This window comes from Arvicola amphibius, chromosome 6 (assembly GCF_903992535.2).
Source record: "Arvicola amphibius chromosome 6, mArvAmp1.2, whole genome shotgun sequence".
Classification (NCBI taxonomy): Eukaryota; Metazoa; Chordata; class Mammalia; order Rodentia; family Cricetidae; genus Arvicola; species Arvicola amphibius.
This window is the reverse complement of record NC_052052.2, coordinates 84,566,028-84,588,289: the sequence shown is the minus strand read 5'-3', so window position 1 is coordinate 84,588,289 and position 22,262 is coordinate 84,566,028. Positions and strand designations below refer to the sequence as shown.

At 42.0% G+C, this 22,262-nt stretch overlaps 1 protein-coding gene across 5 annotated transcripts in view; it reads left to right on the top strand.

The window, feature by feature from the left end:
* Nucleotides 1-22,262, top strand: part of Kiaa1958 (KIAA1958 ortholog) — a 183,403-nt gene that overhangs the window by 148,041 nt on the left and 13,100 nt on the right. For 4 of the 5 annotated variants that reach the window (XR_005285933.1, XM_038335074.1, XM_038335073.1 and 1 more), the window contains one exon: nt 1,985-2,157. Coding sequence is in view for 4 of the 5 variants with exons in the window: in XM_038335074.1 (XP_038191002.1) it covers nt 1,985-2,157 (173 nt within the window). In the remaining variant the exon portion in view is untranslated. Of the gene's footprint in view, nt 1-1,984; nt 2,158-3,566; nt 3,701-22,262 lie in introns of those variants that run through there. The other variant, XM_038335075.1, reaches the window with a different exon arrangement.

Here is a 22,262-nt window from a genome sequence, read left to right as displayed (position 1 = left end):
ATTGGCCATTCAGCTCTTTATTAGATCAATAGGTGTGTTAGACAGGCAAGGTGAATCAGCAACACCTCTTTTCATAATTAAACAAATGCAGCAGAAACAGATGTAACACACCTTTACACAGTTCAAGTAATATTCTGCAGTATAATCAAATATAACATATCTTTGTCTAATTAAAATAATATTGCACAACAGTGTATGATAATAACTTTTACATAAATTTTATTAATGTCAACGGAAGTCACTTGTAAAGTATGAAGTTAGGTAGGTTTGTGGAAGAGGTGAGAAGACTAAGGTGCTTCCAGACACATGTGCTTGGTGTTTCTTGTCCTTCTCAATAACCCGTGCTTAGTAAGCCAGTTTTGTGCCTTCCATAGTAATGGGCAGGATCAATCTTTCAACAGTGATTGTCCTCTGGCCAGACGTATGGTGGCGCATGCCTTTAATCCCAGCATTCGGGAGGCAGAGGCAGGCGGATCTCTGTGAGTTCGAGGCCAGCCTGGTCTACAAGAGCTAGTTCCAGGACAGGCTCCAAAGCTACAGAGAAACCCTGTCTCGAAAAACCAAAAGAAAAAAAGTGATATCATCATTCTAAGGAGCATAGAAACCAACACCATCCAAGCACAAGGAATGAGAAGGCAGATGTGACACATCAAAAAGGGAAGCCCTAATATTTAAAAAGCTTCTCTAGAAGTGATATCAAAATTGACAAAAGTGTATTTAGGGCCTAGAGAGAGAGATGGTTCAGTGGTCAGGAGCCCTGGTTGCTCTTTTAGAGGACCCCAGTTTGATTCCCAGCACCCAGATGGCATCTCGCAACCATCTCTAACTCTAATACTAGGAGAATTCGATGCCCTCTTCTGGCCTCTATGGGCATCAGGCATGCACATGGTACATGCAGATAAAACACCCATACACATAAAGATAAACAATTTTTAAGTACGTTGATTAACTTAAGGGCATTTCTCAGCTTTGGGTGGGGGTGTGCCAGAGGATTCTGGGTCCCCAGGGTGCTTGGAGTAAGATACACAGGAGATCCTCAATGGGCACCATGAGAACCAAGTTGAAGTGAAGCCAACTCGTGGACTGCACTGGCTCTTCGCTGTGCTGTCTCACTGAAGCCTAGCCAGGGTCTGTCTGCGTCTACATCCCTCGGAGGGACGCTGGGTGAACCACACTCCAGAGTGTAAGGACAAGCCAGCTAACAGTTTGGCAATTTAAACTTTTTCTGAAACTCTTCTGAAAGTGAGCCTACCCTGAGTATCCCTCCTTTTCCTAATATTGCTTCCATTTGACCTTTCATTCTGATTTAAAATAGTTGAAAGTTTGTGCAATCAAGGCTTAAATCAATTCAACTCTCCCACATGTGTCCATGTGCATGGGTGTGGGGTATCAGTGTGCATGCATCATTACTTCTAGGAAGTGGTTAAGAGGATTGTAGCTCCATATAATTCAAGGCTGATCCTGATGGCATACAAGAAATTTGAAGCTGCATATTAACAGAGAGATGACGAGTATTTATGTGAAGATGATTGACCCTCCTCCCTTTCCTGTGACGTTCCTCCTTCCAGGAAATCTTTTTTAATATTCCTACTTCTTTCTTCTCATTTTTTTTTTTGCTGCTGTTAATAGAGATGCTATATTTTCTAGTGAAAACTTTAGAATTTTTTAGTATTAATTATTGAAATGTTTGCCAGTGTCAGCTCGTGCACATGGCAGAATGGTCAGGGTTAGATACAGGCATGGATTTTTGTGCAGTAAACAGTTTTTAGACCGGGTCTCACTGTATAACTCTGGTAGACCAGGCTGTCCTCGAGTCCATAGAGAGTACTGGGATTAGAGGTGTGCCCCACCACATCTGGCTAGAAATTTCACTTCTTAAGTGTCTTTTTGGAGGGTTTTTTTTAATTTAATATCATCCCAGAATGAAGCTCACTAAGAAGGGAATGGAAAATTATTATAATGTTTCTGTTGTTTTTGTTTCTAGCTTATTCTACTAAACTCAACAAATTTCCTGTATTTAATATTAATGATGACTTGAATGATCTGTGTACCAGTGCAGTGAGCCCAAACACCACCAAAGCCACGAGGTACGCCCTAAATGTGTGGCGCTACTGGTGCATGACCAACGGGCTCAAAGACCACACGGACATCACCAAGGTAAGGGATGCATGAGTTTGCTAATTCTTTTGGCTGACTTCACTGAGCTTCCAAGTGCCAGGCACCCTGCTAAGTGCTGTGGGGAGCACTCATGGAGGAACATGAAATACAAAGAAAATTTTCCACAGAACCAAGTAGAATTTAGACAGTGTTTGATGAGTATATATTTGTTAAAGTATAAAAAAATAAATTAAGCCGTATTTCCAGGGAGAGGTAGGAGTTGTTACAATTAGAAGACGAGACCAGTGGAGCAAGTGGTGTGAGAAAGAGCGAACTGTACAGGGCAGAGCCATTTGCTACAAAACCAGATATTGGTGATTCTTAAATGACAAGCCCAGAGTTTTGTAAACTCTGGGAAATCACTGAAGTTGTTTGGTTTTCCATACTGCAGGATCTGATTGTAAGAGCTGGATCAAGTATAAAAGAATCCACTACCGTTTATTTTTTTAGCAGTAAGGAACATTAAAAGTGGTATTTTTGAGAAACTGAGTGAAAGTTATGAACAAATCAGTTATTTAGTATTCTTGGTCCCCAGACTCCCCCTTTACAAAATGAGCTCTGAACAGCTCTTCCAACTTCAAGTATTTGAGATTTGTGAACAGTAGGGGACATGGGTACAGCAATTCTAAGCCAACTGATTATATCCATTAGGCAGGGGGATTGTGAGGTTTAAAATGGTGGAAATGATAAGCCGGGAGCATAGATTTACACGTCTCACAGATGGAGGCCATTAGCTGAAGCCCAAAGGCAAGTAAGATTTCAGAGTTTGGGTGATGTAAAAGCTGAAATAGAAAAGCTGGTTTCCTCTTTCTGGCAGCATGTGTATTAAGTAGTGTAAGAGGCTTTTCTGTTTCACATGAAGATGGGGAGCACCCTGGGGGTGAGGGCAGAAAAAGAACGGAGCAGAACTAGAAGTCCAGGAGGGAAGAGGCAGCAGGACATCTGAGGGCCTGTGGGTTCCTAAAACGTTCTAGGTCAGGGGGCTAGTGAGATGGTGCATTTGGTAAGTGCTTGCCATGAAAGCAAGAGGAGCTGAACAAAGAGCCCCAACTCCACACTGCAAAAACCTGGCACGGTGGGTATCCAGAGTTCGGAGACCAGTCCTTGGAGCTGGGATCAGTGAGAGACCCTGCCTCAAAAAGTAAGATGGAGAAGTAATGAGGAAGATACCTGATGTCTACCTATGGCCTTCGCATACATGCACAATCTCATGCATGTGTACACACATACACCAGAGAGAGAGAGAGAGAGAGATTGGGTTGAGTGCATTGATTCTTGGAAAATAGCAGACTCTGGCTGCTAACAGAGTGATATGTTAATGGTCTTTCCAGGGAAGCATCCAGAATGTAGGCTCTAAGGGTTTTGGGCAAATGCAGATCAACTGAGTAGGTTTTTGTTTTAAAATTCAGGCTGAAGGATGGCTTTCCAGTTAAGAGTATCTGCACTTCTTGCTGGGAACCTGGGTTCAGTTCCCAGCACCTATCTGACAACAACCATCTGTAACTCCAGTCCCAGAGGATCCAACACTCTCTTCTGGCCTCCACAGACACCACATGCATGTGGTACACAAACATATGCAGACAAAACACCTATACACACAAAAAAAATCCAATAAATGTTATTTAAAAATCTAGGACATAGTAAAATTCACAGTGTCTGGCATTTAATGAAAAATTATCAAACATGTAAAAAACTAGAAAGTATATCCCTTAAAGAGTGATTCAAGCCTCTACTGGTGGCACTCACTTCTAACCCTAATCCTAGCACCTCAGAAGCAAGGTTAGCTACATTACAAGACTCTGTTTCAAAAGCAAGAAAAAGAAGAGGGGGCTGGAGAGATGGCTCAGTGGGTGAGAGTAGGTACTGCACTTGCAAAGGACCTGAGTTCGAGTCCCAGAACACATATTTAGTAACTCACTTGTAGTTTGTAATTCCAGTTCAAAGGCTTCAGTGCTCTCTTCTCGATCCTGTAGACACCTGTACTCACATACCTATATCCTCACCCAGACACAGAATTAAAAATAGAATAAATGTTTTTTAAAAAATCTTTTTAAAGAAAGAGGAAGAATCTGTACAAATATATCATAATCCTGTTCTTAACCAGGGATAAAAAGAAAACAAGAGCAGTTCTGACAAAAGGACAGATGATTTACAGAGAATCAAAAGTAAGAGTGACGGAAGATTTGCTTTTGGAAACCAGGCAGATGAAAAGATATCGGGACAAATGACTTCTTTAAATTATTGGAAGAAAAGTAATTTCAGTATCCACAGTGACGATGTCTTTCAAAAAGTAAGACAAGATAATAAGTTGAGACATTCAGAGATGAAGGGATTCAGCAGCAGTAGATCCACACTTTGAGAAGCATTAAAGGAAGTTTAATGCTCTCCCTCCAACCTAAAGGGAGATGATCGCATCTGGAAATTCGATCCATCACCAAGAGAAGGAAAGTACAGGGAAGGCAGCTACATGTAGATATATGTGTGCTTTAAATCTTTCTGTGGAACATCATTGACTTTTTAACAAACAGTAACAGATAAAATGGAATAAGTAGCAGTGATTGATCGCAGAAAAGAGGAAAATGGGCAAAAAACAGTTCTGTATTAGCAAGGTCCGCAGCCACAAACAAACAAAAGATAACATTATAACTAGCTGAAAGGAAACCTGTACCACTCCCTTCCGCTTTCCTCCCCACCCTCCTCTCATCGCCTCCCTGATTCTCCCCCTTCTCTCCCTCCCACTCTCCTCCCCCATTTCGTTCATCCCTCCCCACCCTCTCTCTTCTTTCCTGTTCTTCCCGTGTCCTTCCTCCCGCTCTCCTCCTCCCCCTACCACCTCCTCAACACTCATCTCTTCCCCTCCCCACTCCTCTTCTCCCCATTCTCCTCTCTGTCCCTCCCCTCTCTTCCTCCTGTCCTCCTCTCCTCTTCTCTCTGAAAGAAAACTACTTCTAAATGCAAAGGCCAGCAGCAGACACGGCAACTAAAGGAAGACCCATCAGCCAATAAAGTTTGCAGTGACAGCCTTGATTCAGGATATTGAAATTATAGTGTATCCTTGTCCATAACAGAATTAAATTGCATTAGTTACAGATTGCTAACTAAAAAAGCAATGATTATAGGAAGTTATTAAATGACCCACAGATCAAGATGAAATCACAAAGGAAATTATAAAATATTATGAACCAAATGAAAATTAAGTCACAGCTTAGAGTTTGTAGAATGTGACTTCTGCTGGAGAAGCAGGCAGCCTGCAGAGCGTCACCTCTCCTCTGGTCCTCTAGATCCAACGTCAGTTTCATCCCCTGTTGCAGCCTCCCTTCCTCCTCTTCCCCATCCACAGTGGATCATACAGATCTTCCCCTCCTAACCTCCCTTACCTCATTCATTGCTTTATCCCAGCCCCCAACTTCATCAGGCCTTCCTGGGGAACGCGCAGGCCACTCTGACCAGGGAAGCAAGTAGGCTGTCTACAGATCTTCGCTCTCCCTCCATTTCTCTGAGGCCAACCTCCCAGTCTCTTCAGCAGCTCTGTAGCAGACCATCAGCTGTGGCCTCTCCGCACTTTCTACCCCCATTCCCCGGGAACTAAGCAGACCCTAGTGGAATATCCTGCTCTCCTCCCTCCTGTGAACCACCTCAGCCCCTCTCCAGCCCATCCCCATTTCTAAATGTCAGCTCCTAATACCTAGAAATAGATTTTACATGGAACCTCCAATGACCACACCTATCAGGATCCCAGAAGAATTTCCTACCAGTCCATACACAGCCACAACACACTCCTAAAGAACCAGAGAAGGCAACAGAAACCCAGGAACAAAACACCCACCCAATATAGACAAGAAAAGTATCTGCACCAAGAATTACAGTCTTCCCAGTTCCAGATGCCTAGACACCAGAATAAAAGCACAGTAACAATCAGGACAACATGTCTCCACTAAAGCCTACAACCCTACCACAGGAGGTCCTGGTTATTGCAATATAGCAGAAGCACAAGAAAAAGACCATAAAGTATTCTTTATGAATATAATAAAGGTCCTTAAAGAAGAAATTAATACATCCATTAAAGAAACAGTGAAGGGAAGTGAATAAAAACAATACCTAAGGGCTGGAGAGATGGCTCAGAGGTTAAGAGCACTGGCTGCTCTGCCAGAGGTCCTGAGTTCAATTCCCAGCAACCACATGGTGGCTCACAACCATTTGTAATGACATCTGGTGCCCTCTTTTGGCCTGCAGGTATACATGAAGGCAGAACAATGTGTAATTAATAAATAAATATTTAAAAAAACAATACCTAAAAGTAGAAATAGAATCAATAAAGAAAATCCAAGCTGAGGGAAACCTGGAAATGAAAATTTTAGGAACTATAACAGGAACTTTAGAGGCAAGCCTCACCAACAGAATGCAAAAGATGGAAGAGAATCTGAGGCATTGAAGACACAATAGAAATTGTGGATACCTTGGGCAAAGAAAATATTAAATCTAAAAAACTGGCAAAAACATCCAGGAAATCTGGGACACTTTGAAAATATCAAATCTAAGAACACTGGGAATAAAGAAAGGAGAAAAAACCCAGGTCAAAGACACAGAAAATGTTTTCAACAAAATCATAGAAGAAAATTTACCTAAAGAAGGAGAGCCTATCAAGGTACAAGAAACATACAGAATCCAGGAGATGGTGGCACATGCCTTTAATCCCAGCACTTGGAAGACAGAAGCAAGCCGATCTCTGTGAGTTCAAGGCCAGCCTGGTCTACAGAGTAAGTTCCAGGACAGCCTCCAAAACTACACAGAGAAACCTTGTCTCTAAAAACAGACAGGAAGGAAGGAGGGAGGGAGGGAGGGAGGGAGGGAGGGAGGGAGGGAAGGGAAGGAAGGAAAGGGAAGGAAGGAAGGAAAGAGAAAGAGAACACCACGTAGATAAGACCAGAAAAGAAAGCTAAAAGTGATGCCGGGCGGTGGTGGCTCACGCCTTTAATCCCAGCACTCGGGAGGCAGAGGCAGGCGGATCTCTGTGAGTTCAAGGCCAGCTTGGTCTACAAGAGCTAGTTCCAGGACAGGCTCTAAAACTACAGTGAAACCCTGTCTCAAAAAACCAAAAAAAAAAAAAAAAGAAAGAAAGCTAAAAGTACAGCACAAAGAAAGAATATTAAAGGCTGCAAGGGGAAAACATGAAGTAAAATAGAAAGGCAGACCTATTAGAATTACACCTGACTTCTCAGTGGAGATTGTAAAAGCCAGAAGGGCCTGGACAGATGTTCCACAGTCTCTAAGAGACCATAGGTGCCTTCCCAGACTACTATACCCAACAAAATTTTTAATCACAATGGATGGAGAAAAGAAGACAGACTATGTTAAAACCAAATTTATCATCTTTCTTCAGGTAGATACCCTACAGTGGTGCTGGAAGAGAAAATACAACCTAAAGAGGTTAGGGGGAATAAATAATCCCAGACTGTAGAAAGATTTGTAGGAAGCCTACAAGACTGAGAGATGAACCAAACTGGGCCTAGCAACAGTTACTATCAGAGATTCTGATCATGCCTAGCCAATGAGGGGTGAGACTTGCGATGCTGCCTGAGGGCCTATGAACAGGCACTGTCAGAGGGCCTGATCATGCCTAGCCAATGAGGAGCAAACACACAATGCCAATGGATTGGAACGCAGATGCCATGCCTTCTTACCTCCTCCCCTGAGAGAGCCGTTAGGACCCAGCAACATCTGGTGCCCAAACAGAGATATAATCAAAAGAGGGGAAGCACATGGATACACACAACAACAACAAGAACAACTCCACCAACAACAAAACAATAATCAACATCATTGGTCTTTCATATCTCTCAACATCAATGATCTCAATTCCCCAATAAAAAGACAGACAACAGAGTTGTTATGAAACCAGGATCCATCTGTTGCATCCAAGAAAAACACCTTAATATGAAGTATAGACATCACCTCAGAGTAAAAGGGTGGAAAAAGATGTTCCAAGCAAATGGACCTAAGAAGCAGCCATTTTAATATCTGACAGAATAGACTTCAAACCAAAGCTAACCAACAGAGATAGGGAAGGATATACTCATCAAAGGAAAAACTACCAAGAGGACATTACAGTTCTTAACATCTATGCTCCAAACACAATGGTACCCAAGTTTGTAAAAGAATCATTACTACAGCTTAAATCATATACTGACCCTTACACGCTGATAGTGGGAGACTTCAATACTCCACTCTTGCCAATAGACAGGTCATCCAGTCAAAAACAGAAATACTGGAGCTAACTGACATTATAAAACAAATGGACCCAACATATTTACACAACATTTTACTCAAACACAAAAGAATATACCTTCTTTTCAGCACCTCAAGGAACTTTCTCCACCATTAATCACATACTCAGTCACAATGTAAGTCTCAACAGAAACCAGAAAATGAAAATAACACCCTGCAACCTATCTGACCACCATGGATTAAAGCTGGATATCAGCAGCAGAGACAACAGAAAGCTTACAACTCACAGAAACTGAACAACTCTCTGCTGAATGAAAAACAGGGCAAGGCAAAATAAGGAAGAATTTAAAGACTTTCTGGAATTGAATGAAAATGAATATACAACATACTCTCACCTATGGAACACAATGAAGGTGGTTCTAAGAGGCAAGTTCATAGCACTCAGTGCCGAAAGAAAAAGAGAGAGAGAAGAAAGAGGAAAAAATCGGAGAGATCTCATATTAGTAACAACACAAATTAAAGCTCTAGAGCAAAAAAAGCAAAAAAGAAGGCACAACCAAAAGGAGTAGATGGCAAGAAATAATCAAATTTAGGGCTGAAATCAATAAAATAGAAACAAAACAAAAATAAAAAGACTCAATGAAGCAAATAGTTGTTTTTTGAGAAAATCAGTTTAACAGACTCTTAACCAAATTAAAATTAAATGATAGAGAATATCCAAATTAACATAATTAGAAATGAAAAGGGGGCTCTAACAACAGACACTGAGGAAATCTGAAGACTCATAAGAACACACTTTAAAAACTTGTACTGTACCAAATTGGAAAATCTAAAAGAAATGAACAAGGAAAAGGACACGGGAAGAGACAGCTAAAGCTGAGAGGTACTGTGGGAACCTAGTACAGTAGAAGCTTCTCAAAATATATACATAGATAAAAGTAATCTATATGAAATCACCAAATAATGGGGGAGACCGGGACACAACTGAACATCTCTTGTCACCAAATGAAGCTTCCAGTACTGGGTTAGATCTAATTGAGTCGTTGTCACCAAACAACTCAGGCCATTGCCAAGATTGCTTTCCATAAACTGACAGCAAGTCCCCATTGCTGGAGACAGTATCTACACCACTCATTGAACTTGGAGAAGTTGAGCTAGTGCCTACATATAGTCTTCACCCCTACGTTCTAACTCCTGTGATACAGGAAGGTATTCTGCACACACCCAAAAGAGAAATGTAAACATCAACCCAGCCGCAGATCCTTTAGTCTACAAGATAAACTAGTGCAATGGTGGCACAAAGCTTGTGGTGGCAGCCAACTGATGTTCTGACTTGACTTAAGGCTCACTCCACGAGAAGAACCCATACCAACACTGCTTGGATGATCAAGAACCAGGGACTAGAAAGCCCAGGAACCTAGGATAAAAGCAAACTCAACTGTTCTGAAAACAAACGTGAAACCACAAAAGAGTAGCAATAAAATGACTAGTAATGATATTCTACTCGTAGATAACTCATCTGCAGAGAAGCTTCCTCCTGCAGCAGATGAGGAAAAATGCAGAAACCCTCAGCTGGACATGTGGAGAGGGAGAGACCTTGGAACACTCAGCCCTAAATGGGATGTCTCCATCAAATCCCTTCTCTTAGGGCTCAGGGAACCCGTGGAAGAGGAAGCAGAAAGACTGTAACAGCCAGAGGAGATGGAGGACACCAAGGAAACAAGGCCTCTAACTTAGCACGAGCAAAGCTCATACAAACTCATGGAGACTGAGGCAGCATGCACAGGACCCACACAGGTCTGTACCAGGCCCTCTACGTATATATTACGGCTTCCAGCTTAATGTTTTTTAGGGGATGCCTCAGTATGTGAATGAGTGGTCTCTGATTTTTGTGCCTTCTCTTGGGCTCTTTTCCTTCTGTTTGTCTTGCCCAACTCCAATGTGTTGTGTTTTTTTTATCTTATTGTATTCTATTATTATCCCTTAAAAGTTTGTTTTCTGATGAGAGCCAGAAAGGGAGTAGATCTCGATGCGAGGGGAAGAGAAGAGGATCTAGGAAATATGGAGGGAGGGAAAACCATAATGAGGATATATTATGTGAGAAAAAACTCTATTTTCAATAAAAGAAAAAAAGAATCAATTCAAGGTATGTAAATAGTTTGATTGAATCTCTCAGGTACACGGCTTATGTTCTGAGTGAGCCTGTGCCCTAGGATGTTGAGAGCTAAGTGTGGTATCTTGTGTCTCACAGTGTTTTCTGAGTTCACCCCACAGGCTTATTGAGAAAGAATATAAATCATTTAAGTATCACCCTTCATTTTCAGCCAACTCTGAACTGTGAGGGCTATTTCTCTGTTCTACATATGAAAAAGAATTCAAGTCTGGAAAGATTTAATTCTTTAATCTACTCACCAAATCTCTTTTAAAAAATAATAATTTTTATTATTAGAGTATTATGTATATGTATTATGTATAAGTAAGACCATTGATGTCTTTTCTCTCCCTTGCAGTTCGGACCTTTGGAAATATGTGAGCCAGCCAACAGGAAAGGGGTTTCCCAGTCAGTTTTAAACTTATTTCTCTATATCTGCCAGCTCTATGATGTCTTCAGCTATCTGGTCTCACCACATTCTAACAGGCAGCCGGGAATGGTGGCAATAGCCTGTGCTGCTCTGAGACATTTGTGACTTTGCTGACCCATAACTCATAGTGCTCATTCTTGGAACTTAAATTTTCACTTAATAATGGGTTACTTCTGGGCCTGCTCCCAAAATTTCTTTCAGTAAGTTAAATAATAAAGCAGATGGTGCTGGTGCACACCTTTGATCCCAGCACTCAGGAGGCAAAGAATGGTGGATGCCTGAGTTTGAGGCCAGCCTGCTCTATAGAGTGAGTTCCAGAGCAGCTAGGAGAACACAGACAAACCTTATGTCAACTACCACCCCAGATTTAAATAATAAAAAGTATATTAATTTAAAGTAAAATATGGAGTAAAAATGCAGCAAAAGCAGTATTTGTAAAGAAAATATAGGTTAACTCTAAAAAGCTTATGTTATGAAATTAAATATGAATATAAAAGCTATAAATCAAATAAATGTAATGTTGAAATAAGTTTAAAAGCTGATCTGATTGGACCTGGTGGCACAGATGCAGTTTCAGCACTTGGAAGACGGAGGCAGAAGGATCAAGGCAGGCTCAAGTTCAGCTTGGCCACAGAGGTGAGTTCCAGTCTACCCAGGTCTACTTTAAAAAAACGCTGCCCCCCCCAAAAAAAAAATTAAAATGAATTTTAAAAAAAGTTTTAAGACTCAGATGACAAAATAATAAATTGTAAGCAAGATGAGAAGACTTTTTGAATATGCAGATAGCGAGGTTATGGCAACATGTCAAAGGGGATCCAGCTGGGTGGTCCATGCCTCACTGCCAGCACTGTGGAGGCGGAGCAGAGGCCGAAAGCTCCAGGGCAGCTTCGGTACAGTGAGACACTGTCTGGATTTTTTTTTTAAAGAAGAAAAGAAGAGAGATTACGGTCAGAGAACATAAAAGAATTTAAAATGCTGAAAGCAGTAATAAAGGGGAATATTACTACCAACATTATAAAAAACGAAAAGGGACTCTGAACAACTGTGTCCCCAAAAGGGACCATAGATAAGGTGAACAAATTCCTAGAAGGATTCAAAACAAACAAGGTAGCTTCCATTGCCCTTGAGATCAGTTCCAGCTGGTTGGCCTCGCAGGCTGCACTTCTTTCCTGTGTGCGCACCTCTTATCAGTGTCCTTGCTGCTCCTGTCCAAGAGGTGGAATTAGCTTTCCCGGCGCTGGACTTAAAGCTACCCATGTGACATATTTTGACCAATGTAAATTCCATGTGAGGAAGCCCAGATAAATCTACACATATGAGCAAACTCTGTCCCTGATATCCAAATGACTGCATCCACGAGTTACCCTAGGAGAAAACACATCTGAGTTTATTCCAGATGCTGACTCATAAACAATTTGGCCATGCCCACTAAGCTTTAGGTTGTTTCTTATACACTGGAAGGTAACTGGCATACTCCCGTTTATGTAGCCTCATCTTGCCTTTATCTCTGTTTGCCGCAGCGTTGGCCACCTTCTCCGAAACCACAAGACCACTCCACACTTCTAAGCCTTTTCTACATGCTACTTCCTCGGCTTAAAATGCCTCTTCTGAGGGTGTATTTGGAACCTTTCTCAGTGGTCTCACAGAATAAGTTCAAGATCTGTCTCTGCCTTTCCTGAACTCAGTCACCATCACCTGGGTCCCACGACCCTTGCATTTGTATCACAGTTCTGTTAGTTGTGTTTCTGATTGCCCTAACTGAATACCTCACAAGAAGCCACTTGATGGAGGAAGCAGTTTATTCTGGTTGACAGTTTGAGCTGAAGCCCTGTCATGGTGGGGAATGAATGTCTGCTGGGGTGAAGTGTCTTGTTTTCATATGAGCAAGTCAGAGAGCCGAGAAGAAGCCCCGCTCCCCCTTTTGTTTTCTATTTTCGAGCCTCCTGCCTTCACCTCCTGAGTGCTGACATCACAGGCATGTGCTGCCACTTCAGGTTTATGTGGTACTGGCGATAGAACCTAGGGCTTCTGCATCTAGGCAAGCAATGGACCCATAGAGCTACATCCCTGGCCCTCCTTCCCCGCTTTGCATTCAGTCTAGGTTACCAGCCCATGATTCCTGCTGCCTATAAAGTCCTCTCTAGAATGACTTTAGTGCCCTGGAGTCTCTTAATACAATTGAGAATAGAGGGTAGCCAACACTGGTACTTTCCAGCGCAGCCGTGGATTGTGGATTGCAGGCCGTTGTCTCAGATGAAGGCAAGAGCTGCACTTGTTCAGGGCTGGGCCTCCAGCACCAACCAGGTTCTGCCAGATTAGATAATGACAGCCCATGTGCTGATAAATGTGTCAAGTCAGCAACTTAACCTAAGGATCAGGAGCACCACACAGACACAGAGCTCAGTAGCCATTAGCCTGTAGCTCAGCATCTCGTCATGGGACCTTGTAGGATTTCCACCATCTACACGGGCATGTCAGCTGGTCTCACTGTGCAGGTCTTGTTTGCGTGACCATGGAGTTGAGATTTCCTGGGTACATGGATAGAAGACACTGACTCACAACAGACATCATGGCCCTCCAGCTCTGAGACTCTCTCTTCTCCTTCCATGATGCTCCCTGAGCCTAGGAGGTAGAAGCTAATTAACAGATGTGTCACTGGAATTGGGGACTCCATAGCCAGTTCTCAGATGTTGACTGTAGATTTCTGTGATCTTCATCTACTGGAAAGAGAAGCTTTGTTGGTGAGAGACACACTTCACTGTGGCTGTGAGGATAAATGCTTAGAGTGCAATAGAAATCATCCTGGTTTTGGAAAGTGACAGAAGTAGGCTCTCCTCTAGGGTCCATGCCCTCAGCAGCCATGGGCAATTGAATGGGCTCATTTCTCTCCTGTTTAGCTGGCATTAACTCCAATACCAGATATACGTGCACCCATGGACATACTGACCACATGGTCAGTTTTTAAGTGTACAGCTCAGTAATGTTTACTGTAGTCACAGAATTCTGCAAACCATCACCATTATTCATTCCCAGAATTCTTTCATCCATCCAAATAGAAACTGTGTACTCATTACAAAATATAGTTCCCCAATTTCCTCTTTTCCCCTGGCTCCGGTAACTTTTACCCTGCCATCTGCTCTATGAACTTACTTTCTTCACATTAGCAGAATTACCTGTCCTTTAGCTCTGGGTTACTTGTCCTTTTGTGTGCGTAGAAGTGGAATAAGTGAGCTTTGTTTGACATAGGATTTCAAGGCCCATTTCTTTTTATTGCTGAAGAAAATTCCATATAGTGTATGTATGTGTATACACACACCCACACACACATCCTCATTTTGTTTATCCACTTACCTACTGATGGTTCCCCTCAGTTTGACCATTATGAAAAATGCTACAGTAAAAAAAATCTCTATATCTATATAGATTTAGTACAGGCAAATGCTGTCAGTCCTGTTGGGCATGTGACTTAGACCTGGGGGGCTGACAGTCTGTCTCCAGAGCAATTGCATCATTTTACGTTTCCATCAAGGTGTATGAGCATTCTGATTTCCTAACATCCCAACTCCCATTTGTTATCATTTCTCTTCTTTTTCTTAATTCTAGTCATCCTGGAATTTCATGTGGTTTTAATTTCCCATGCCAGAGAGATTGGGGCTGGGAAGAGAATATCTAATGCATTGGAGTTTCTTAATTCTGAATCCCTCTTTAAGGTCTCAGTTTGCAGCCCAGTGGTGATGGCACATGCCTTTAATCCCAGCACTTGAGTAACAGAGACAGGTGGATCTCTGTGAGTTCGAAGCCAGCCTGATCTACAGAGAAAGTTCCAGGACAGGCTCCAAAGCTACAGACAAACCCTGTCTTGAAAAACTCAGAAACAAAACAAGAAGAAACAAAACAAAACCAAATAAAAAAAAGTCTAGGTTTGCTCAGGTTTGACTTTTTTTTCCCCCCTACAACCAAAGAAATCCCAACTAATTGTTTTAGCTTTGTTTGTTTGTTTTTCCAGACAGGGTTTCCCTGGGTATCCCTTGCTATCTTGGAACTCACTCTGTAGACCAGGCTGGTTTTGAACTCAGAGATCCCCCTGCCTCTACCTTCGGAGTGCTGGGAATAAGGGTGCGCCACCACCGCCCAGCTTTTTTTAACATTTTTGTTGATAAATAAGAAAGCTAGTCTTATGATTTATACATAACTACCCTAATCTTTTGCACTAACAGATTATCAAAAAATGATATTTTGTCCTTTTTATTTTAATTTTTTTTATTTTATATACCAACTCCCTCCCTCCCCTTCCCTTGTTTCCACCACCTCCCCCTTCACATACTGCTATCCGCTCCTCAGAGGGGGTAAGGCATTCCTTGGGGAGTCAAAAAAGTATGGCATACAAAGTTGAGGCAGGAGCAAACCCCTCCTGCTGTATTACTGCTGAGCAAGGTATCCCACCATAGGGAATGTGCCCCAGAAAGCCAGTTCATACACCTGGGATAGGTCCTGGTTCCTTGCCAGGCCTCTACCCCCACAGATCAAGCCACATAACTGTCAACCGCATTCAGGGGCCCTAGTTCTGTCCCATACAGGTTCCCGGGCTGTCAGTCTAGAGTCTGTGTGCAGATATTTTGTCCTTTTATGCTCCTTCCTTTCTTCCTTTTTTATTTTTTAATTCAGTATGCTATCCTCCTTCTCACTTTCTAGGGAAGAACCTAGTTTTCATTGTAGGTATATTTTTACAGTTCTTGCCTGTAGAATACTTTTATTTTTATTAAGTCGATTCATTTCTTGCAATTTCAGTTTCAATTCAATTCTGAAAATTTTAAAGTAGATGCCACATCTTTAAAATAATTGTTCGATATTTGTATTTTTCTCCCTGTCATGTCAATGGCCATGCATAAAATGCTCACTGACACTGGATCACCCTTATGCTGTAGTAACCTCACTGGCGATGCAGGGTGACTGCCCTGTCGTCTTGACTATGATATCATACAAGGTACCACGTTACCTGGAACTTGTGCACATCAGAACCTTTGTCTCTTTGTTTTTGTTTACTGTGATTGTCTTTGTGTATGTGAGCACAGACATGTGCCATGATGGACCTGTGATGGTTAAAGAGCAACTGTGAAAGTCAGATCTCTTTGTTGCTCTGTGGGCTAAGTACCCCAGGGTGGGTGGCCTGAGTACTTCCAGTGAGTTCTTCTGCCTCTGCCTGCATCTCACTCTAAGAGTGCTAGCTTTACAGATCCATGCTGCCACATACATGAGTTCTGACTGGAACCAGGTCGTCAGGCTTGTGGGATGAGCACTTCCATCTGCTGAGCCATCTCCCCAGCCCAGCCATTGCTTTCTTGACATCTTACTAATCTGAATACATCTTATGCAACATGGTTACATACAGCATGAAAGTTGCCTTGTTTAGGGTTACTTTATATGTCTTGGTTTTTGTTATACTATATAGATGTGAGTCAGATAAGAATGAAGAGCCTTTATGGCTTTCTTCCATATTGTTAAACTGTTTAAATCCAAAAGAATTGGTAAGTCATTGGTCAAACACTTGCCCAGCATGAAGGAGGTGTTTGATTTTATTCCCAGCACTACAGTAGATAGAGTAAAACCACACACCTGTAGTGGCTTACATGCCCACATACCAGCAGTGTGCATGTGCACACACGCATTCATGAACCCCTACACACACACAAACAGACATACACGTGCACATGCATCCATGCACACTAAACAAAAACTTCAAAATAAAATCCATATTATATAATTTTCATGTTAATGTACACAGAGCATGCAGTATTCTTCCATGTTCTTCACTCTCGTTTTCTGTTGCCTTCTTAGTCCTAGTTTGCCTAAGTCCACTTCTCTGCCTTTTCCTTCCTCTCAGTCCTGACTGGACTTTATCATTTATCATCTTTTTTTTTTTTTTTTTTTTTTTTTTTTTTTCCTCATGGTTTATTTTTTTTTATATTTAAAAATTACCATCTCCTTCCCTCCTCCTCCCCCCCCCCCCCCCCCTCCTTCTCCCCTTTCTCTCCCCTCCTTCTCCCCCTTCCCTCCCCTCCCCTCCACCCATACCTCCCCTCCCTCCCTCTCAAGGCCAAGGAGCCATCAGGGTTCCCCACTCTATGCTAAGACCAAGGTCCTCCCAACTCCCCCCAGGTCCAGGAAGGTGATCGACCAAGCTGAGAAGGCTCCCACAGAGCCCGTCCATGAAGAAGAATCAGAGCCCAGAGCCATTGTCCTTTGCTTCTCAGTCAGCCCCCGCTGTTGGCCACACTCAGAGAGACGGGTTTGGTCGCATGATCCATCAGTCCCATTCCAACTGGAGTTGGTGATCTCCCATTAGTTCTGTCCCACCGTCTCCATGAGTGAACGCACCCCTCTCGTTCCTGACTTTCTCCCTCATGTTCTCGCTCCTTCTGCTCCTCATCGGGACCTTGGGAGCTCAGTCCAGTGCTCCAATGTGGGGCTCAGTCACCTTCCCCATCTGTCGCCAGCTGGAGGTTCCCTCACGGTCCTGACTTTCTTTCTCATGTTCTCTCTCCTTCTGCTCCTCATCAGGACCTTGGGAGCTCAGTCCGGTGCTCCAAGGTGGGGCTCTGTCATTTTCTTCATCTATCGTCAGGTGGAGGTTCTACGGTGATATGCAAGAAATTCATCAGTATGGCTATAGGAACTGGCCTTTTCAGGCTCCCTCTCCTCAGCTGCCCAAGGAACTAACTGGGGGCGTCTCCCTGGAAACCTGGGAACCCCTCTAGGGTCAAGTCTCTTGACAACCCTCAGGTAGCTCCTTAAATTCAGATATATGCTTCCCTGCTCTCATATCCACCCTTCCTATATCCCAAGCACCCCATTCCTCCGAGCTCCCCCCGCTCTCCCCTTCACACTTTTCTCTCCCCATCTTCCCTTGGCCCAGTCTTGCCCAACCCTCAAGTTCCCAATTTTGCCTGGCGATCGTGTCTACTTCCAATATCCAGGAGGATTACTATATCTTTTTTGGGAGTTCACCTTCTTATTATCTTCTCAAGGATCCCAAACTTATAGGCTCGATGTCCTATAATCATGGCTAGAAACCGAATATGAGTGAGTACATCCCATGTTCATCTTTATGGGTCTGGGTTACCTCACTCAGAATAGTGTTTTCTATTTCCATCCATTTGCCTGCAAAATTCAAGATGTCATTGTTTTTTACCGCTGAGTAGTATTCTAGCATGTATATATTCCACAGTTTCTTCATCCATTCTTCCACTGAAGGGCATCTAGGCTGTCTCCAGGATCTGGCTATTACAAATAATGCTGCTATGAACATAGATGAGCATATGCTTTTGTTGTATGATTGGGCATCTCTTGGGTAGATTCCCAATAGTGGAATTGCTGGGTCCTGGGGTAGGTTGATCCCGAATTTCCTGAGAAACCGCCACACTGCTTTCCAAAGTGGTTGCACAAGTTTGCATTCCCACCAGCAATGGATGAGTGTGCCCCTTACCCCACAACCTCTCCAGCAAAGGTTATTATTGGTGTTTTGGATTTTAGCCAATCTGACAGGTGTGAGATGATATCTCAAAGTTGTTTTGATTTGCATTTCCCTGATAGCTAGGGAGGTTGAGCATGACCTTAAGTGTCTTTTGGCCATTCGAACTTCTTCTGTTGAGAATTCTCTGTTCAGTTCATCGCCCCATTTTTTAATTGGGTTAATTGGCATTTTACCGTCTAGTCTCTTGAGTTCCTTATATATTTTAGAGATCAGACCTTTGTCAGTTGCAGGGTTGGTGAAGATCTTTTCCCAGTCAGTAGGCTGCCTTTGTGTCTTAGTGACAATGTCCTTTGCTTTACAGAAGCTGCTCAACTTCAGGAGGTCCCATTTATTCAATGTTGCCCTTAAAGTCTGTGCAGCTGGGGTTATGCATAGGAAACGGTTCCCTGTGCCCATTTGTTGTAGAGTACTTCCCACTTTCTCCTCTATCAATCTCAATGTGTTCAAATTAATATTGAGGTCTTTAATCCATTTGGACTTGAGTTTTGTGCATGGTGATAGATATGGATCTACTTTCATTCTTCTACAGGTTGACATCCAGTTATGCCAGCACCATTTGTTGAAGATGCCCTCTTTTTTCCGTTGTGTACTTTTGGCTCCTTTATTAAAAAATCAGGTGTTCATAGGTTTGTGGTTTAAGATCCGGGTCTTCTATACGATTCCATTGGTCAACTTCTCTGTTCTTATGCCAATACCAAGCCGTTTTCAATACTGTAGCTCTGTAATAGAGTTTGAAGTCAGGGATGGTAATGCCTCCAGAAGTACCTTTATTGTATAAGATTTTTTTGGCTATCCTGGGTTTCTTGTTTTTCCATATAAAGTTGATTATTGTCTTCTCAATCTCTGTGAAGAATTTTAATGGGACCTTGATTGGGATTGCATTGAATCTATAGATTGCTTTTGGTAGAATTGCCATTTTTACTATGTTGATCCTCCCAATCCACGAGCAGGGGAGATCCTTCCATTTTCTGGTATCCTCTTCAATTTCTTTCTTCAAAGACTTAAAGTTCTTGTCATATAAATCCTTCACTTCCTTGGTTAGCGATATTCCCAGATATCTTATGCTATTTGTGGCTATTGTGAAAGGTGATACTTCTCTGATTTCCCTCTCTGCTTCCTTATCCTTTGTGTATAGGAGGGCGACTGATTTTTTGGAGTTGATCTTGTATCCTGCCACGTTACTGAAGGAGTTTATCAGCTGTAGGAGTTCTTTGGTGGAGTTTTTGGGGTCGCTTATGTATACTATCATATCATCTGCAAATAATGAAAGTTTAACTTCTTCCTTTCCAAATTGGATCCCCTTGATTCCCTTATGTTGTCTTATTGCTATTGCTAGAACTTCAAGCACTATATTGAAGAGATAAGGAGAGAGTGGACAGCCTTGTCGTGTTCCTGAATTTAGTGGGATAGCCTTGAGTTTCTCTCCGTTTAATTTGATGTTAGCTGTCGGTTTGCTGTAAATAGCTTTTATTATATTTAGGAATGACCCTTGTATCCCTAATCTCTCCAAGACCTTTATCATAAAAGGGTGCTGAATTTTGTCAAATGCTTTTTCAGCATCTAATGAGATGACCATATGGTTTTTTTCCTTCAGTTTGTTTATATGATGGATTACATTAATAGATTTTCGTATGTTGAACCAGCCCTGCATCTCTGGGATGAAGCCTACTTGATCGTAATGGATAATTTTTCTAATGTGTTCTTGGATTCGGTTTGCCAGTATTTTATTGAGAATTTTTGCATCCATGTTCATGAGTGAGATTGGCCTGTAATTCTCTTTCTTGGTTGAGTCTTTGTGTGGTTTAGGTATCAGGGTAACTGTAGCTTCATAGAAGGAATTTGGCAGTGACTCTTGTGTTTCTATATTATGAAATACCTTAAGGAGTATAGGTATTAGGTCTTCTTGGAAGTTCTGGTAGAATTCCGCATTGAAACCATCTGGTCCTGGGCTCTTTTTGGTAGGGAGGTTTCTGATAACAGTTTCTAATTCTTCGCGACTAACAGGACGATTTAGAGCATTTACCTGGTCCTGGTTTAACTTTGGTATATGGTATTTATCTAAAAAACTGTCCATTTCTTTTACATTTTCCAATTTTGTGGCATACAGGCTTTTGTAGTAAGATCTAATGATTTTCTGAATTTCCTCTGTGTCTGTGGTTATGTCCCCCTTTTCATTTCTGATCTTGTTAATTTGCGTGTTCTCCCTCTGCCGTTTGATTAGATTGGCTAAGGGTTTGTCAATCTTGTTGATTTTCTCCAAGAACCAGCTTCTTGTTTCATTGATTCTTTGGATTGTTTTCTGTGTTTCTATTTTGTTGATTTCTGCCCTCAGTTTGATTATTTCCAGTCTTCTACTTCTCCTAGGTGAGTCTGCTTCTTTTTTTTCCAGAGCTTTCAGGTGTGCTGTTAAGTCACCAATGATTGCTTTCTCCGTTTTCTTTAAGTGGGCACTTAGTGCTATGAACTTTCCTCTTAGCACTGCTTTCATTGTGTCCCATAGGTTTGAGTATGTTGTGTCTTTGTTTTCATTAAATTCAAGAAAGACTTTAATTTCTTTCTTTATTTCTTCCTTGACCCAGGTGTGGGTCAGTAGTTGACTGTTCAGTTTCCATGAGTTTGTGGGCCTTCTGGGGGTAGCATTGTTGTTGAATTCTAATTTTAATCCATGGTGATCCGATAAGACACAGGTGGTTACTAATATTTTTTTGTAACTGTGGAAGTTTGCTTTGTTACCAAGTATATGGTCAATTTTCGAAAAGGTTCCATGAGCCGCAGAGAAGAAGGTATATTCTTTCCTATTTGGGTGGAATGTTCTATAGATGTCTGTTAAGTCCATTTGGTTCATTACCTCCATTAAGTCTTTCAATTCTCTGTTAGGTTTCTGTCTGATTGACCTGTCCATTGGTGAGAGAGGAGTGTTGAAGTCTCCAACTATTAGTGTGTGTGGTTTGATGGCTGCCTTGAGTTCTAGAAGTGTTTCTTTTACATAAGTGGGAGCTTTTATATTAGGGGCATAGATATTCAGGATTGAGACTTCATTCTGAAGGATTTTTCCTGTTATGAGTATAAAGTGTCCCTTTCCATCTCTTCTGATTGATTTTAGTTTGAAGTCAACTTTGTTGGAAATTAGTATGGCCACACCCGCTTGTTTCTTAGGGCCATTTGCTTGATAAACCTTTTCCCAACCCTTTACTCTGAGTAGGTGCCTGTCTTTGTGGTTGAGGTGTGTTTCTTGTAATCAGCAAAATGTTGGATTCTGTTTTCGTATCCAGTCTCTTAGCCTGTGCCTTTTTATAGGTGAATTGAGTCCATTGATATTAAGTGATATTAATGACCAGTGGTTGTTAACTTCAGTCATTTTTAGTAGTAGAGTTTGTGTGTTTCCCTTCTTCTAGTTGTGCTGGTGAAGGGTCGCTAGATGCCTGAGTTATTGTCGGCGTTGTTGGACTCCTTGGTTTGTGATTTTCCTTCTATTACTTTCTGCAAGGCTGGATTTGTGGCTGCGTATTGTTTAAATCTGTTTTTGTCCTGGAATATCTTGTTTTCTCCATCAATGGTGAATGCAAGCTTTGCTGGGTATAATAGTCTAGGCTTGCATCCATGTTCCCTAAGTGTCTGTAGCACATCTATCCAAGCTCTTCTGGCTTTCATGGTTTCCATTGAGAAATCAGGTGTAATTCTGATAGGTTTCCCTTTATATGTTACTTGACCTTTTTCCTTTGCAGCTCTTAATATCTGTTCTTTATTCTGTATGTTTTGTGTTTTGA